Source organism: Leptopilina boulardi, unplaced genomic scaffold (assembly GCF_019393585.1).
Source record: "Leptopilina boulardi isolate dan_hultmark-lab unplaced genomic scaffold, ZJU_Lbou_2.1 LbouV2_165, whole genome shotgun sequence".
In the NCBI taxonomy this organism is placed as follows: domain Eukaryota; kingdom Metazoa; phylum Arthropoda; class Insecta; order Hymenoptera; family Figitidae; genus Leptopilina; species Leptopilina boulardi.
In genome coordinates, this window is record NW_026137713.1 from 3,273,501 (window position 1) to 3,292,927 (window position 19,427).

A 19,427-nucleotide genomic window follows, 5' to 3' on the forward strand; every position below is an offset into this window, starting at 1 on the left:
TACATTGTATTGGTGCGTATATATACACTAGGCTCGTGAGCAATATAGCAGCAGCCATCTTATATTTTGTGTTGAAGAAAAACATTTATTTAAACAAATGTCTCGCGTTATTCCGTGAGTAGAAACGTCGAGGGAGGCGTGCGCTCGATGAGGCGTAGCTTTTTTACCATTAGCCCGGACCACTACATTAGCAAAGGTTAGTAATAAAAACGTTAATTTTATTGGAATTTTTATCCCCATTGGCATTAGACTCCTAGTGCGACGTCTCGCGAATAAGAGTCGCGCATCGCAAACTCGATTTAGCGTCCAAATTAATTTGCACATTATTTATTCATTTTAAATCAAAAATTAATGATAATCAAATACGTGTATTTTAATTAGATGAAAAATTTCTCTCTCGCAAAAATATTGTTGCACTTGTTTCTTTATTAATCAACTCGCGGAAAAGTTATGCAATCAGCTGATCGACTCGCTCATTCAATTTTCACCCCGCACACCTTCTTGGCAAAGCATTATCTGTCACTTGTCAAAAATAAATGTCGAATGTTGTTTTAAAATCATAGCAAGATAGAAAATTTATTTTCATCTATTATTGTGATTCTATTTTTTACATTTGAATTAATAAATTTTGGAATATAGTTTCATCGATGGATGATAAACGACGCCTGATATTTTTTTTATATATATTCATCATCTTGTGTTCATATCATGCAGGTGGATTGGTACGCAGGATATGAGCAGTTTGTCAAGCGCAACCTGACTCTGCTCCCAGAACAGCAAGCAGCGAGCCATCATCTTCAGCCACTGCAACAGCTGGTGCATCCCCATCCCCATCATCATCATCATCATCATCATCACCGTGATATGACATCTATGTTCGATCAACAAATTAAAAGTGAACCTATGGGATTTTATTCAGTTGCATCAAGTCGTTCTGATGGTTCTAATTCTATGGTAAATCTTTCTGACGATCGCGAGGAACTTTCACAACAAGACGGACATATTCAACAACAGGATCAACATTTACAACAACGTGACAATCATCTTCAACAAGAAGGGCATATGTCACAACCAGAGGGCCATTTGCAAAATATGCAACCACATCAACAACATCACGAGCATCACGATCATCACGAACAAGGACCAAGTGAATCACCAGATCGTCAATCAACTGGCCAACAAACTGTTAAAGAAGGAACACGTTCAAAGCCACAGCCTTGTAAAGTTTGCGGTAAAGTTCTTTCATCAGCGAGCTCATACTACGTACACATGAAATTGCATTCAGGAAATAAACCGTACCATTGTACGGTTTGTGAGGCGAGCTTCTGCAGGAAGCCATATCTTGAGGTTCATATGAGGACCCACACTGGCGAGAGACCATTCCAATGTGAATTGTGTCTCAAACGATTCACTCAGAAGAGCAGTTTAAATACTCACAAGCGTGTACACACTGGAGAACGTCCTTACGCTTGTGATATTTGTCAAAAAAGATTTGCCGTCAAGAGTTATGTTACGGCACATCGTTGGAGTCACGTTGCTGAGAAGCCTCTCGTTTGCGAAAGGTATTTTTCATTTTTTTTTTCTTTCTCAAAAATCCATTTTTCCTTCATGTAACGCGTTCTTTTTTTTTTTTTTTTTTTTAATATAAATTTTTGATTTTAGTAATTTTCACCAAAAAGATCACAGTTGATATCTTTTATCCCAAAGAAAACATTTTCCAATATTTATTATCCATTATTGAATATTTAATTTAAAGTAAATTTAAATTATAAATATTGAATATTTTGTAATATTTATTATAAATATATATATCTTAAAAAATCATTTATATTTATATATGTGTTTAAAAAATATTACAAAATTTTAAAAATTATTTTTAAAATTAAAAAAGAAAAAATAATTTCAAATTTCTTTTAAAGAAAACTTGAAATATTTTACATCTTCTTTTTCTTGAGTTCTAAAATTCCCTTTCTTGAAAAGAAAGATTCCCCCCTATTTTGAACTAAAAATAAACCACTGTGATCCCTATTTTAGTCACTGATTTCCATGAAACTTGGTTAAAAAGTATTTTACATATTTAGTCAAATACAATTTTGAAAATTTTTACTTTTATTTAATCAAAAAATAAAAAAAAAATTATTATTATTATCAAAATTAAATAAAAAAAAAAATTTTTATATTTTTAAATATTTGGTTATTTTTAACCAAACAAAAAAAGTAAATTAAATTGTTAATAAAAGAAAAATTAATAATTAATAAATAAATTGTTTAAAATTAAAATTTTTTACCAAATTAATAAAAATCAGTGACTTGATTGAAAAATTATTAATCAAAATGTTTATTACTTTCTTTATATTATTCTTTTTTATTATCGCCATCGTTCGTTTATTATACGAAATTTCTTTTTTTTTTTTTACTTATTCTTTTTCTTTGTTGTTCCTTACACTTTGTAAACTTTGCCAAAAAAATTTTTTTTTTCAATTTTTATATAAACAGTATAAATAAATTTGAAAAACCGCTATTTCAATTAGAAAATATTTTTTAAGATTTGAAACGAGACGAATAATAATCAAATGGAAAATAATCCAATTCAAAAATTACTTGAATTATATTTTAAACAAAAAAAAATTTTTAATTCTAGTATTGAGCGTTAAACGCTTCCATTGCTAATTAAACACTTAAAAGTTGGTAGTTAGCAGAATAGTTTACAACGTAGTAATCTACAATATAATAATAATAATAATAATAATAATAATAATGATAATAATAAAATAATAATAATAATAAAAATGATAATAATGATAGATGGAACTTTTTTTTGCAGAAAACCTCGAAGAAAGTTTCCGAAAAAACTTTTGGTTAATAACAGAACCCAAGAATAATTTTAATGTCAGTTAATGTAATACAATGAAAAATTGTAATCGTATTAACTATTTTATCCAAATAATGAATATTCGAAATTTTTATAATTTTAAGTGAATACACAAAAAATAATAACTAGCATAATTAATTATAAATTAATTAATTATAATAATTTTATTGTTAGTCAATGTAATGCGACTATTTTATTATTTATAAATTTTTATGTAAATATTAAACAAAAAAAAAATTGCCGTTTTATTATTCATTTCATGTAAATTGAAAATAAAATTGGGAATTTTACTTTTTTTTTATTTTTACAATACCTTTTTTCTATATTTATATTTATATAATTATCAAATAAAAAATAGGGAACAAATTCAAAAAAAAAAAAAAATTTTTTGACTATTTTCCATCTGATCGGAAAGAATAAATAAAATTAACAATTGAAAGTATATTATTTATATAAAGAATTGAAAAAGATTAAAATTTAAAAGTAATTAATTTTTTTTTTTTTTATTTCGTAAAGTGTATCGAAGCGTGAAGGTCGCGTTAATGCATGAATCACATTTTCATTGTAATAATATAAAATTCAAGTTTAGTGCATTTATTTAACGTTATCGAGATAATTTAAATAAATTTGAAAATCTTGTCAAATTGACTTTTGAAAAATAATTTTAAATTATAATAGAATTAAATATTTCAATTTATCTTTATATTAAGAAAAAAAAAACTCGTTTTCAAAAAAAGTTACTAAATTAATTTAATTTCCCCAAAAAAAAAGACAGATTTTCCGTAAACGAAATAGGGAAATAAAATTATTTTAATTTCAAGATAATAATCCATTATGAAACTTAATAATTATGTACCACTTTTATCAGCAATGAAAGAAAGAGAGTAAAGGCTAATTTATCTCTTAATCATAAATGATCAAGATAAACGATTCCCTATCTCTCTCTCTCTCTCTCTCTCTTTAAAGAAGAAATATTTTCTTAAATATTATATACATCATGACTAAAAAAAAAGGAAAATTTTTAATTTTCTTTTTGTAAAAAAAAAAACACAATTTAGTTACTTTTTTGAAAACTATTTCGTTTTTTGTTTCTCAACTTTTTTTTTTTTAAATTAAAATTGCGTTTTAGATATTAAAAAAAAATTTAATTTAACTAAAAAATAAAGGAAACTAATTATTTAATTGCAATATAAATATTCTATGAAATTTTCAATTGTTTAAAAGTATTTGATAAATTATAATTAAAATTTCTGGAAACTCGCGAAAAATTCGTCAATTAAATATAATTATTATTATTCGAGTGATAGATATGATACTCCTTTAATTATCATTATTATTATTATTATTATTAGAAACTTAATTTTAAAAAATTTGGTTCATTATTATCATTACCTTATTTTTTTAGTACTTATTGTTTCGAAAGGGAATTTTTCTTTTAGAAACCCTTTTACTAAATAATGATTTACAGAAAAATTATTTTCAATAAAAAAAAAAAAAATTGTTTAATGGTAAATTTTTTTTCTCAATTTAAAAAAATGAAAAATAATAAAAAAAAAAAAATTTAAACCCACAGGTGTTCTATGACCTTCACGTCAAAGAGTCAATTCGCGATTCACATTCGCACCCACACGGCAAACACTTCATTCGAGTGTAACATCTGCGGTCGCACCTTTGTTCGCGACAGCTATCTGATAAGACATCAAAATCGAGTTCATCGTGAAATGAATCAGGGCAATAATGCTAATAATCATAATCCACCAACACCGCAAAGTAGCGGTGGCACAAGTGGAACTGGTTTTGAAAGTCCTGTTTGTGAATTACGCTATACCGATGGGCCATCATCATTGGAATCATTGAGTACGAGTAAAGGCGGTGGTATTGCCGCTGAAATTGCAAATTTAGCAAAGAACAGTCTACAACTTCCTCTTCCATTGCTGCATCCGCAGACAACTAACTAGTGTTTGGACGGCAGCGCGACGACAACACAGTCATCTCTGCCGTTACTACAACAACAACAACAACAACAACAAGAACAACAACAATCACCGCAGCAAGTAATACAATGTCCCACTACGGCGAGTACGTCATTTACTACACTAAATTCATCATCATTATCATCATCATCATCCCTATCACACGAGCACCATTTAACATCACAGAGTGTCTACCAAACAACGGGATCATCATCGGGTCCTATAAACAGTTCCAATTCAACACAAATCTATTCACATTTAACGCCTCCAACTCTCGATCCAGCGGAATCGCATCATCAATTACATCGCGGAATTCCACCACCTGGTCTACATCCTGCATTATATCTTTATGCCCAGTACACAAATACCGGTCCCGCTATTTCTTATCCCGAATATATTCAACGAAATAACTGAAAAGAAATTCATTGCTCGCATTGGGCTTGTCAGTTTGTGATTCCAAATTCACAATATTACGGTTAAGTGTCTTTTTACGCGTACTTTTTTCGTGCTTGTTTTCTTTTTTCCAAAAAAAAAAAAAACACATTTCGCGTACTTTCAAAAAATTCAATTTCTTTCCATGACAAAATCAAATTTTTTTTCATTGAAATTGAATTTTCTTCTCATTATTGGAAAAAATTAAAAATATAACTTAAAAAGTATTAAATTAAAAAAAAAAATTTTTTCATTAAAGTATTGAGAAAAATATTAAATTAACTTAAAAACTGTAAACTATTACATTATTGAAAAAAAAAAAATATTAAATTTACATTTTTCCCTCCTCTTTTTACAAAAATTGAAAATTACAAATTAATTATTGTTGCAAATTTTTGACAAAATTTTCTATATTTATTGTAAATTAATTTCCCCGGGCGAAATACTTTCAAATAAACAAATTTTTCTCGAAATTAAAATAAAAGAAAAACAAAAAAAATGTTCAAAGTTATAAATTTAACAATTATAGAAAAAGAATTTTAAAAAATAATTCACAAAAAAAATTATTTTTTTTTTTTTTATTCGTCCATTCGTAAATATGATTTAAAAAAGAATTTTTTTAAATTCAAACAAAATTACGAAAAAAACATTTCCAAATTTTTTTAAAAAACTGGAATAAATTTTATAAATTTATAATACAAAAAATGTAAAAAATTTATAAACTTTAAAAATTTCACTAAAATTGTTAAATTTTACACAGTGAACAAAAAAAAAAATGAAAAACTTAAATAAAATTAAAATAATTTGAATTTAAATTAATTTACAATTTCTTATATTTCAATTTCCATCAAAAATTAATTTATGATTCCGAGTAATTAGAACGTGAAAAAATTATTCTGAGGAAAAAATCGCGAAGAAAGAGACTAAAAAGTAAAATTGCCTGATTTTTGAATCATCAAATTTACCAATGTCGCAGCAAGAGATCAATTCTCGGATGTCTCTATAATACACGTTTCAAATATTGTATCTGCACTTTTCTTTTGTATCTTTTTTTTTTTTTTTTTGTTTTTTTTTAACTACGTCTGCGAGTATATGCGAACATCACAAATACACACACATACACATACACATATTTATATTATATTTTTAAAGGAGTTTAGTCACTTGGATCTGTGATATAGATAGTAATTATTGTCTACAAGGTTTAAAAAAAAACATTGGTTTTGCTGTTTCGATACAACAAAAACTAAAAATGAAGGGGAAAAAAGAGAAAGAATGAAGAAGAAGAAGAAGAAGAAAAAAGTGAAAAGAAAGGAAGCAAATGTCATCAAGCGATATTTAAAAATCTTTGGCCTCTACCAAAGGTGTTTGGTAGACACCCTATAGTTAATCACGAAATAATTCGTGAAACTATAGTTTCTTTGATACTATTCGCCATCACTAGAATTTTCACTTTTAATCGAATATATTATCAAACATCTCACGTTTATATTTCAAATGTCGATAACAGTACTAATCGCTTATTCTTTTTTTTCTTTCATATCCGAATCAGAATTTGATTTTTGACAATATTGTCGATTATTAATTTTAATTATTTTATAATAATCCATAATTTTTATATATAATTATTAATTATGCTAATAGACATTTATTAATTATGCTAATAAATATTTGTTAATTATGTTCATAAATATTTATTAATTACATAAATAATAAAATTATAATTGCATAATTAATAAAAAATATTAAAATAATTTATTGAATGCACAAATAGAGGGGAAAAAAAAATCATTTTTAATTAAAAGAATAGAAAATAATTCTCGACATTATTCCATTAAATTTTTCTGATTCGCGACATACAGATTTTGTATCGAGATCATCATCATGGTTTCTCTTTGACTCGAAAAGCTTTCATAATTTTTATTTCTGAAGTGATTCTCTAATCGTTTGTTTATTTAGAAAAATTGTTATAACTATTTTTCTTCTTTTTGGATAAAAATAATTTTTTCGAAAGGACTTTTTTTTACTTCAATTATTTTAACTATTTCTTCAAAAGAAATATTTTCTAGTCTTCAAAAAGGTTTTTTTTTCCTTTTAAAGAATTATTTTTTTTTTTTTTTTTTAATTTTCTCACCTAACGTTTAGAGATTCACATTAGATTATATATGATTAATTTTTTCTTGGAGCGAGAGACAATATTGATATATGATAAAAGAAAAAGAATAAAAGAAGAAACAAAACAAATTTCCAACTGTAGATTTAAAACAAACAAAACTAGAGATTTTTGAAGCCATTAGTTCCATAGGTGTACTTATGTTTGACATATCGAAGTATACTTTATACGACGTTGTAAATACAAATTACGAATCAAGAAAAACTTAGATAATGTTTGATAATAATAAAAAAAAAATCATACATTCATCTAACGGTCCAAGAACATTATTTAGAGAAGAAAAAAGGTAGCGAAAAAAAATAATGTTAAATGTAAAACCACTTATTAAGCTACTAATTTGAAAATGTTGCTATAAAAAAAAAAACACACAAATTTCCCAAACAAAAGTGCGGGGGGAACCATGACAATCGTGCGACGATTATTTCAATACATGTTCCCACATCAACGAAATTTCAAAAAATCGCAAAATGAAATTTAAATTTCAAAAAATTGCGATTTATAATTAAAAAAAAAAAAAAACGCGTGACAAAATACGAGGCCCGAATAAATATTTGTGTTTTATTCTGCAAAAAAAAAGAACATTTGTTTCACAAGTGACTTGAATAACGGCAGAAAAAAGAAGAAAAAAAAAGAGTCAATCGTGATTTCGCAATTCAGCGATAAACAATTTTCAATTCATTTCTTTTTTTTTTTTAGATCCGTCTTCGCTAATTTTTTTTTTTTAATTTATATGGTTTTATTTTTTTCAATGCGCACTTATGCCTGAGGCTTTTAATTCCACGAGAAGACTGATTATTATAGGGAGAATTTTTTTTTTTTTTTAACTGATGACAAATGATAATTCGAGATTTTGTGTGTGCGTGTGTGTGTTTTTTTTAAACTAAAAAAGAAAGTCTTTCGTGGAATGCTCGAAAAATTAGTGGTGGAAGAAACAATTTTTTTTTTCTTCTAATTTAATGTCTTCCACAAGGTTTACCAAAAAAAAAAAAAAAAAAAAAAAAAAAAAATGTTTATACGATTTTTGACGATAGAAAATATTTTGAAAAAGAAATTTTATAATAGTAAAAAGAATGGTAAAAATCATATTGATTTTCTTTTAAAAATATGAATTTGTACTAAAGTGATTTTTAGCACAAAAAAAATTGATTACACATAAAAGTTGATTATTAAATATTGAAATTAAAAATTCATTAGAAAAAAAATAGAAAAAATAAAAATATATAAAATACAAAATTTTAATTAGTTTAAAATTAGAAGAAAAAAAAAATTATTTGACCACACTAATTGATGATTAAAGATGAAAATAATGATCTTTTGGCTAGTCATTGTGCAGCTATAAGAAGATATTGTACTACTGAGCTGTGATTAAAGCCTCTAAGCATATGTTAGCGCAGAAACTAATTTTTTTTTAATTTTTAGTGATACACTAGCTTACGCCCATGATAATAATAGTTAGACTAGAATTACTGAAATTATTCGTTAAAACGAATCTACAGGCGATAGTTCTTTTTTTTCGTAAGATTTTGAATTTCATTTCAATTTTTTTTTTTTTTTTTTTTTTTTTTATTATTATTATTTGAAATGATCTTTAAACTTCCGATCTTTGCTCCTTATTCCAGTATTTTCAAACGCTTTGTTTTCTTTCTTCTATATAATAAACAATCACTCTCAAGGGAACTTTCTTTTTTTTTTTTTTTTGGCACGTAGATCAAAATAATATTTTTTCATAGAGAGAAAAAAAAGAGAGAGAGAGAGAGAGAGAGAGAGAAAGCCAAAAAAAAAAAAATTTTATAGAGCGTACTGGACAAAAAAAAAAAAGTAAAAAAAAAACTGCCTTTGGATTTTTCTAAAAAATCCTCCGGCTGGTTGAGATTAGATTTTTCGTGCACAATAAGTGTCACGTGCTGTGTATATGTTTTTTTTTTTTTTTTGCCGTAAAAAAGCTTTTCGTTGAGTAGTTATTTACTATTATAAATATAATAATTTATTTTCATGGTTGATTTGTGTGTGTTGAAAATTGTCATTTAATGACTTTTATTCTCTCAATCAATCGTTTAATTTTTCGGAATTTATAATTAAATGAAAAAAAAATTTTTTTTTTCATATGAAAAATGAATTATTATTTATAATAAATAATTGTCATCGTATATAATAAGAGACGCGCAAGAAAAGTGACGATCGAAACGAGAGAAAAAAAATAAAAACTTTTCAGCCTTGAAATAAGCCAAGCTTGTAAATAATCTAAATAATAATTCATAATGGAAAAAAAAACTAATTGAGTAAAGGGTCTACGTAGGATTAAAAATACACTTAGCCATTGATCGAGATATGTAATATTATAATAATAATAATAAAATAATAATAATAATAATAATAATAATAATAATGTAAAACGCCCGATGTAAAATAGAATTTAAGGCACTAAAGTAATACCAAGGCGCAACAGCTATTTTCTAATCGAAAAATAAATAAACAAATATATTAAAAAAAAAAAAAAGTAAAAAAAAACACGTAAGTTAGTGCGATAGAAAATTAGGGAAAAAAAACAGAAGTAAAATACTGATTAGCAGTAATACCTCATCAAACACATGCGACAAGAAATAAAAAAATATAAAATCATATTTGATACTACATGACACTCAGAAAAATCGGTAAATATCGTCCATTGCGTCGTATTTTGCCTTTCGTTCAGTTTCAAATCCCCCACCCCCAAAAAAAAGAGTGGGTGAAAAAAAAAATTGTAAAAGAAGGAAATCGCTAGTCTCATCCCCATTCAAAACAAAAAATGTGATAGCTACAGTTCTGGTTTCAAAAATCTAGAACACAATTTTCTTTTCAAAAAGCTCTGCAAATATATATTTATTTTTAAGTTAGATCTCAAACATTTTAGAAAATAGTTTGTATTAAAAAAAAAAAAAATTATTTACAAATGTTCTAAACATTTGTACAGTGATAGTAACACTTAAAATATCATTTTATTTATTTGAATTTTTATTTTACAATTAAGTTTTAAATTTTGTCTTTTTATAAAAATTATATATATATATATATATTTATATATGTAAAATTTAATTAAAATGATCTCGAGAAAAATTTTCACTTGTTTTTGCTTTAAAAAAAAAAAAAAAATTTATATGTAAAATTTTATCTAACAAAAAAAAAAATTATCTATTCTGTGATAAAAGAAAGAGAAAATTAAAAATTTTGGTCTCTTAACTAAAGATTGTTAATTTAAGTAAAGAAAAAAAAAAAGTAATTAAGAAAATTTTTTTTTATTAGTAGAGTGCCATTTTTATTCGAAACCAGTACTGAACTAAATGTTTTAAACGGGGATTTTCTCTTCCATTCAATATTTAATTAATGAGTGATCAAAGAAAATAAACACACTGAACGGTAAAACATCGAAGCACAAAGTAATGTTTTATCCTTCTTTATATATATATATATATATATATAAATATATATAAAAAAAGTAATAAATATGTAGCTTATACGAGTGCAAAATAATAAAAAAAAAAATAATAATAATAAACTGAAAAAAATGAGGCGCGAAGAAAATGCTTTTTTTTTGGAGCTGAGTGTGCTATATTCGTTAATGATTTATCTGTGATGATTATAATGATCAGATTTGCCATCGACGAAATTTATTGCACTGAATTCAATGTGAATATATATATATATATATTTGTGAAAAAAAACATTTCCTGTGACAAGTTTCGTTTAAATGACAATTGATATTTCAATTTTAACAGTAATAATCAATAAATAAAATTATTTATATAATAAATAAGAATATAATAAAAAAAAAGAAATACCAAAAAAATAAATTAATAAAGAAATTAATTTCAATTTTTCAAGCTCTTAATTATGAAGATAACTTTTTCTTTTATTTCTTTATTCTTTTAATTAATTTTACTTTTTGACAAGAAAATCGAAAATTTCTTTTTTCAAATTAACGTTATTATAAGAACTAAAGAAAAAAAAAATTTATTTTCTAAAATCGAAAATATCTCTTTTTCATTTAAATGAAACTTGAAAGAAAAAATATTCGTATCTGAATCAGCTTTGAAAAATTTTTCTTTTTATTTTTTTTTTTAACGTCAAATATTATTGAGTTGTGTATTTTTTATATTTTTGACGTTGAATACTCAAGATCGACTCTCGATTTTCTTTGAAGAAAACAAAAAAAAAAAAAAACAATATCTTTGTGAAAATCGGGGACACTATTTTTTTACTGATGAAAAAGTTGTGATAGTTTGTTATTTTTAGTGAGATGAAAATTATTAATTATAGTGTGTTTGTATCATCGATACACTGTTTATCAATTTTTAATTATTAATGGATTATTTGCAATGAAAAAAAAAATAATAATAATAATAATAAACAGATAATAATATGTATTTTTCAAGAGTCCGTTAATCAATATTATATGTAATACATAATATTATTTTGTAAAGTGTGCGCTTTGAATGAGTTTTCTAATCTGCATATGACATCAAAATGTGAATGACTTTCGAATTCGAGGATATTCAATTTTTAAAATAACATTTTCTGAATAAATTTAAGTTTAAATAATTAGTTATAGACAATATTGTTCTATAATAATTTCAAAATATTTGAATTTAAGTGTTTAAATGTAATATGTAATGTAATTAAAAATGCAATAATTTTAAATTGTAATAAATTAAAATGTAATTAATTAAAATGTTATACTAATTAAATATTGTAAGTCATTAAATTGTAAGTAATTTATACTTTAAAAAGAAAAATGAAGTAAAATATAATCAATGTGCAATTAGATTGAAATTTATTATTTAATATTATATATAAGCTAAATCTAATTTGTAATTTATAAAATTCAAATTAAATTTGAAAAACAAAATTTAAGATTATTATTAAATAATAAATTAGAAATACTTTTTTTTCAATTTAAACGCTAAATTCAATATAATGTATATAAATGCTTTCAAATCTCGAAATCTAACTCGAAAGTTATCTACAAATTTGGATGCATTTAAGATAAGAAATAAAAAAAAAATGTTTAAATTAAAAATTTTTAATTAAAATATTTTTTTTAATTTCTATTTTATTCTTATATATTTTTAAATGAAAAAAATTTTTTCATGATTGTATACGAAATCCTCGATTTCTGAAACTCGAGAGTCGGATAAGTATATAAGAAGCGAGAATTGTAGCAATAACTTTTTGATAATTTACATCTTTATCAGAGGTATCATAATTATGATAAACGACAAAGAATGTGAAAGTGTATAACAGGGGAAGTGCAAAAAGAATGGTTCCAAAAAGAAAAGAAAAAAAAAACATTGAGAAGGGAATTTTTTTTTTTATAGAGGTAGAAACAATTTTTAGAAGAAAAAAATTATTTTAATTTTTTTTTTTACTTAATTATTTGCTATCGCACTTATTTCCAGAAATAAAGAAAGGAAACCAAAATCGAGAAAAGAGAGTGAGAGAGTGAGAGAGAGTGCTTAATAAAAAATAGCGATTAGACTCAAGAATGATTGTAAATTAAAGAAAGATTCTCTTTCAAATTGTAATTCATTTTCGCAAAAAAAATGTATTTTTGAAGAGTTTAAAAAGTTTCTTTTTTTATATATAAAATTTGAAGGCGAAATTAATCAAATTTTCAAATTAGTATTTAATAACAATATTCTTTAATTATTTATATTAAATAATTAATGAATTATTTTAAATAATGAAAATTAAAAATTTAGAAAAAAGAGATTATTCACTTTATTTGACGAAAAGAAAAAAACAAAATTGAAGGAATAAAATTTTATAAATAAGAAAAAATGGGAAAATGATAAAAAAAAAAAAAAAAATTTGAAGGAAATCTTTCATTGAATGGAAAAAGTGTAAAACGCCCAGTGTTTAGAAAGATAATTTAGTAAGCTTGACAGACTTTTAGAATGCCATATAAATACGAATCGTTCGATAAGCACACGATGGAATGATTGAAAAAATGAAAATAAAGAAAAATGGAAGTGTTAATCGTATACGATTCGAAGCACGTATATATATAAATATAATATAGTACATTGATTTTTCACGCGATGTTATTGTACATTTAGCAATGAGAGTTTTCGAGAGTAAAAAAAAAAGCGAGTAAATTAATGTCAATGACAGATTGAATAAAAAATAAAATAATAAATAATGAAAGGCATAAATTGTAATAACAAAACAAAAGAATTATTTAATGAAAAAAACAAAAAACTACCTAAATGATATTTCCTCATTAAAATATGAAGAAGAAAAAATAAAGAAATGCTCGCGTCGCTCGACATTGCGCCTGTACCATTTTGCTTCTTTAGCAGAGTACAATGCCATTTATTTTTGTAATACGTTTACGTAGAATAGTTCTTATTTTTTATAGAGGTTTTACTGTGCTACCCGTAAGTCTTAGAGGCCTGCGTAAAAAAAAATGAATAAATAAATAAGTTTAGAGGATTTTGTAGAAAAATGGGGTGGAGGGCTGGAAGATTTCGATTAAACCGTGTTCGACGCTCACCAACAAAAATGACCAGATACGTGCTTAAAAAACAATTTTTACTCCAAATTATATAAGGACGCAAAAAAAAACTGTAATTCATAATTTAGAATTTAGGTAAAATATAGAAGAAACAAAACAAACGAGTGTCGAAACGGGAAAGTCTGATAAACATTTTGCTAATTACAAAACGATCCTTATTTTTTTTTAAAAAAAAAAAGAAAAAATTTAATTATTCGACGCTAATATCTTCAATTTATTCAACAAATTCATAATTAATTTTTTTGTTTTGTTTTTGACAAAGAAATTTTTAATTGTAATAAAAAAAAAAGAATTGTGAAATTTGCCTTTGAATATCAGGAAAATAAAATTGAAAATGTAAAAAAATCTTTAATTATAGAAAATTGTAAGAAAAAAAATTAAAATTAAAAAAATAATTTGTAATTGAGAGAATTTAAAAAAAAAATGAGAATTCATTAAAATTCAATTATATCTTTTGCTAATTCAAATTTTTACAAAATATTAAAAATATGAATAAATAGAATTTTAAAAAAATTAAGAAATACTAAAAATTAAAGGAAAATTAAATTTAAAAATAGAAATAATAAAAAAAAATAAGGATCTTAGAAAAAGTGGATTGAGCCAAATAAAATTAAAGAAAAGACACCATAGTACCCTATTAATAAAAAGTATCTAATTAAGGGATAAGTTACCGAAGTAGATAGAAAGATCATGCGATCTTATTCCGAGTGCAAAGAAAAAAAAAAATTATAACACAGGCTCATTGTCAGGAAGACACTTCACGAGAGCAGATTTTAATATATATATATATATATATAAAAAAGAAGAAACAATTGAAGAAAAAAATAAAATGAAGAAATTTCGAAAAAAGGCTCCAAACGCTTGTCACGAATATAATTTTCAGATATCGACATATCCTGGTTAAAACACCTCCTCTTTACGTACATACTGCATATATATATATAATACCTAGTTATTATACATAAATAATATAAATATGAATATAAATATATAAATAATATAAATAAATAAATATATATATGTGTATACATATATATATGTTATAAATAGGCTATTTTATGTGTAAAACGATATTTAAATTATCAATAATAATATACAAAAACCATAGAGGTAATAATAATAATAATAATAACGATGGTACAACTAATAAGGCAAGTATGTACTGTACATAGCTGTCACTGATTCCCCCCTCCCCCTCTGCCCGAACCCTCATACGAAATTATACATACAAAAAATTATAAATATATTATACATACAACCAAACTAGTTTTTAAGAAAAAAAAAAGAAAAAAAAAACATTAACCATTGTTGTACTAATTAAATTATTCTATCAATTTATGATTATTAATATTATGAATTATTATTATTACGATTATTCGAGAAATTTTTTTTTTTTTTTTTTTGTTTAATTTAGAATATTAACTTTCTATCATATTAGCGGAAGTAGATCCTCACTTTTAGCACTTTTATCGAAGAGAGAAAGTAAGAAATAAATAGAGAAAAGAAGTGTGTGAATTATTATTTTTCAAAAAATTGGATTCTACCTCAATTTTACGATAAAAAAAAAGAAAAAAGAAAAAAAATGTATTCTTTTTGTACTATAAAAAGAAAATCACGCGACATTTAATTTGTCTTGTGAGAAAAAAAATTTTTTCAAATGAAAATTTCAAAGAAAAATTGAAATAGCGATTTATTAGCCTCCAGCGACCTCATTCTGTGATAAACTATAAAGAATATTATTTTAATTAAAATTCATTGTGTTTAAGAAAAATGCGACTTTCTGTGGGTTTTTCTTTTTTTCTTTTTTTTAATATCAATAATTCAAAGTATCAATTTTTTTTTTCTATATTAAGTATTTCGAGATGCAAAAAAGAAACTCGAAATAAAATGAAATTTTTCGAGAAAAAAAAAAATGCAATTCTAGAATTTTTTTTGACAAAACAGTATTTTTGTCAAAAAATAATTTTTTTTTCTAAATTAGTGAAAAAAATTAACGAAATCATGAACTTTTTTTTTAGAGTAATTTGATATTTTTCCCCTAAAATTTCATGGAAATTGTCGCTCTATCAGTAAGAGAAAGATTCAAATTGAGGAAGGGAGGCAAAGATAAAGTTAATGATAATTTCAGTATAATATTATTATATTATAATTGTGATGTTAGGTTTTAAGCTGCGCACCTAAGTCAATGAGGTAAACTGAGGTCGCTGTAGACTTAAATTTAAAAGACGCTAGCGTGAAGGATCACTTTCACATTTTTTTTTTTTTTTTTTTTTTTGATCAACTTAAAGAAAATCTTCTTTTTAAGATCTTATCCAAAAGTTACAGCTACAACAACAAGGAAATAAAAAGTATCCGTATAATATTGTCTATTTGGATGATCAAAATGCAATGGAAATGTATATTATGATCGGCAAGCTACAATGTAGTTTGTTCGTATTATCATGAACAAACGAGAACACTTGTGTAATAAAGTAGATATCCATAGACAATGTCCTAAATTTTAATAAACCCTACGATTTTTCCCCCTTTTTCGTTAATTATCATTTTGTTATTTATTTATTCATTTCTTCAGTAAATGACTGAATTTTTCATTATTTGAAAATGGTTTAACTTGACCTTAGTATTTTTTTCGGGACTCATGAATTTTTTTCTACTTATTGTTTTGGTTCCATTTTTTGATTTTTTTTTAATATTAAAAAATAAAATAATCATACATACATACATTCCTTTGGGGGCGGGGAGAAAACATTGATACTTTTTTCCAGGACGATGATGATGATGATGTTGGTGATCCTACGTTTGTTGCTGATGAATTCCTCACTCCAACTCTTTAATTTTTTTTGTTTATTGATATTTTTGATTTTTTTTTTAATTAGAAAATTTGTAAATCTTTTTATCGCTAATTTATCCGCGATAGTTTTGTAAATCAACAGTGAAAAAACAACTGTCAGTGGCATATTTTCCCTAAAAAAAAACAACATCAACAAGAGTAAACAATTTTGTTAGTTGTTAATAAATTATTAAAAAAATACTTACAGTTTTAGTAACTGCTATAACATTCATTGCTTTGGAACTCAGTTCTTCATTATGACTAATCAAAATGAATTGTTTATCTTCCTTTTTAATGTAATCGGTAATTTTCTCTACATTTTCAGAATCTAAAGCAGCATCTATTTCATCTAATAACATAAATGGCGCTGGATTTGCTCTAGAAATTAGAATATTCACAGAAATTAGCAATTTTTTTTTTTCATAATTTTCATCTATTTATTTCAAATTTAATAATTTTTAACATTTTATTTAATATTTATTTAATTTTCAATCATTTAGATTTCTTTTTTTTACTTTAAGAGAACTTACTTTTTCTAAAGTTATTTTAAAATTTCTTTTCTGACTAATGAATTGTTTATTAATTTTAATAATTAAAAATAAAATATTACTATTTAAAAAAAAAAACATTTTTGTTATAATAATAAATAAAAAAATTTTAATTCTTACTTTTGAATGGCAAGCAATAAAGCAAAAGCAGCGATTGCTTTTTCACCTCCAGAAAGTCCATCAATAGAAAAAAATTTTTTTCCAGGAACAATGCAGTTGTACATTAAACCACTCAAATAAGGCTCTTCCGGATTTTCTGCAACCAAAATAGCTTGAGCGGCATCATTTTGTGTCAAAATCTAAAATAGAAAAAATTAAAATTATTTTAATATTTTAAATCATTACCAATTTTTTTTTTTTCTAAATAACTATAAATACCTTGTAAATAGAATCAATTGTTGTATTAACTTTAGTGAAAAATGATACAAATAAATTCATTCTTCTCATTTTGACTTTATCAAAAGTGTCATGCATCTTTTTAAGTGACTTCTTCTTTTCACTAATCTTTCTGTTTAATTTTAGTAACTCTCGTTTTAATTCTGCCAATATATTATCATCAATCTATTAAAAATAAATTAATTTAGCATTTAAACATCAACAAAAAACAAAATTTTCTTTTTATTTAGCGAAAAATAATCCAATACCCTTTCATCCGAGATATTTATATTTCTAAGCTTTAATTGAATTTTATCAAGATTTTCCATAATTTTGCTTTCTGCCTCTGATTTATTTATTTCAGATTTATAATAATCATCTAAATCGTTGTAATTGATGTCAATATTTTCACTGTCTTCCAAATTACCAGATAAGACAGGAATAATTATTGTATTTGACTGAAAAATTTATTAAATAACTTGAAATAAATGTAAATTATTTAAAAATTTAAATAAATAAAAATTACTTACTCGACAATAATGGAGAATTTTACAAAATTTATTTTTAATAACCAATTTATTTTTGTTCATTTCTTGAATTTCTTTCTGTATTTGTGTAATTTCCTGTGATTTTTTTTTTATTACTTTCATAAAATTATTACAAATATCCAATGATTCTTGAATATTTGCTTTTTTTACTTGTAAATCATTTTGAATAGTTTTTATTTCATTTTCAAAATCATTTATTATTGCTTCAATGTTCTCTTTTATTTGCATTTTATTTTCTATTTCCGTCTCCAATTCTGTTACGATTGTTTCCTTTTTGGAGATTTCATCTAAACAAAAAAAAAAAAATTATTTTTAAAAGAAAATTATAAATTATTTTGTTTGTTAAATTTTTTTTTTTATAATTAAAATAAGTCGTAAATTAAAAATAATTATACCATCAAAATATTGAGAATCTTCAAAATCTATTTCGGTGTTAAGACGAACAAGATGATTTCGAATTTCTTTAATTTTTATTTCTCTTTCTTCATAATCACTGCCGCCACATTCGAATACTCGTATATTTTCAAATCCCAATTTTTGACAGAAATCAGCAAAAATCACATCCACAATTTCATCTATTTCTTGCCCTTTCATTTTTATTGCCGCTTTTATGACAAGTAGTTCATTTTTTATTTCTTCTATTGCACTCTGTTCCAAAATGAATCAAAATTTTAAAAAAATAGAATATTTAATAAAATAATAAAAATTAAATTAAAAACTATTATAGAAATACTTAAGCAACAATAATTATATTAAAGTATAGAATATAAATTTAGAAAAGAAATTAATTTTAATTATTATATTTACCTTTATTTCTTCGTCTCTACAATTTAAATCGGATAATTTGGTTTCAAGTTTTTCTTTTTCTTCCATCTGTAAAAAAAAAAATTAAAACATATAATGAAATGAAAATAAAAAAGTCAAATTTTCTATTTTTTTAAAAACTCACACTTTTTTTCATCTGATTTTCAATAAAAGGAATTTTCATTCTTAAAGCTTCAGTTGAACGATTAAGTTCGTCTAGTTTATCTTTCTTGGATTGTATTTCCGAAGCATTTTTTAATTCATTTTTAATTTGTATCTAAAATAACACACATATTTACGAATTTGATTGTTTTTGCAAAAA

The 19,427-nt window shown here is 24.0% G+C and overlaps 2 protein-coding genes across 4 annotated transcripts in view; one reads left to right on the top strand and one right to left on the bottom strand.

Moving 5' to 3' along the window:
• On the top strand, positions 1-16,281 carry LOC127277114 (zinc finger protein OZF-like). 2 transcript variants are annotated; one of them, XM_051297952.1, is made up of 3 exons: positions 1-196; positions 715-1,562; positions 4,446-16,281. In XM_051297952.1, the coding sequence occupies exons 2-3, from the start codon at positions 865-867 to the stop codon at positions 4,828-4,830; spliced, it is 1,083 nt and encodes a 360-aa protein (XP_051153909.1). In that variant the 5' UTR covers positions 1-196; positions 715-864; the 3' UTR covers positions 4,831-16,281. The 2 variants fall into 2 exon arrangements, with proteins under 2 accessions (XP_051153909.1, XP_051153907.1); XM_051297950.1 differs by lacking the exon at positions 1-196 and having other exon boundaries at positions 709-1,562.
• LOC127277110 (structural maintenance of chromosomes protein 1A-like) overlaps positions 8,990-19,427 on the bottom strand; it is a 19,672-nt gene continuing 9,234 nt past the window's right edge. For both annotated transcript variants that reach the window (XM_051297947.1, XM_051297946.1), the window contains 9 exons: positions 19,251-19,382; positions 19,109-19,174; positions 18,697-18,949; positions 18,284-18,588; positions 18,023-18,211; positions 17,757-17,939; positions 17,499-17,677; positions 17,037-17,208; positions 8,990-16,964 (listed from right to left, as the gene is read on the bottom strand). In XM_051297947.1, the coding sequence (XP_051153904.1) occupies positions 16,905-16,964; positions 17,037-17,208; positions 17,499-17,677; positions 17,757-17,939; positions 18,023-18,211; positions 18,284-18,588; positions 18,697-18,949; positions 19,109-19,174; positions 19,251-19,382 (1,539 nt within the window). In that variant the 3' untranslated portion in view covers positions 8,990-16,904. The remainder of the gene's footprint in view (positions 16,965-17,036; positions 17,209-17,498; positions 17,678-17,756; positions 17,940-18,022; positions 18,212-18,283; positions 18,589-18,696; positions 18,950-19,108; positions 19,175-19,250; positions 19,383-19,427) is intronic.

Coding starts and splice junctions, on each gene's coding strand:
- LOC127277114 (XM_051297950.1), top strand. CDS start 709: ATGCAGGTGGATTGGTACGCAGGATATGAGCAGTTTGTCAAGCGCAAC. Junction 1,563..4,445: donor AAGCCTCTCGTTTGCGAAAG/GTATTTTTCATT, acceptor TTAAACCCACAG/GTGTTCTATGACCTTCACGT.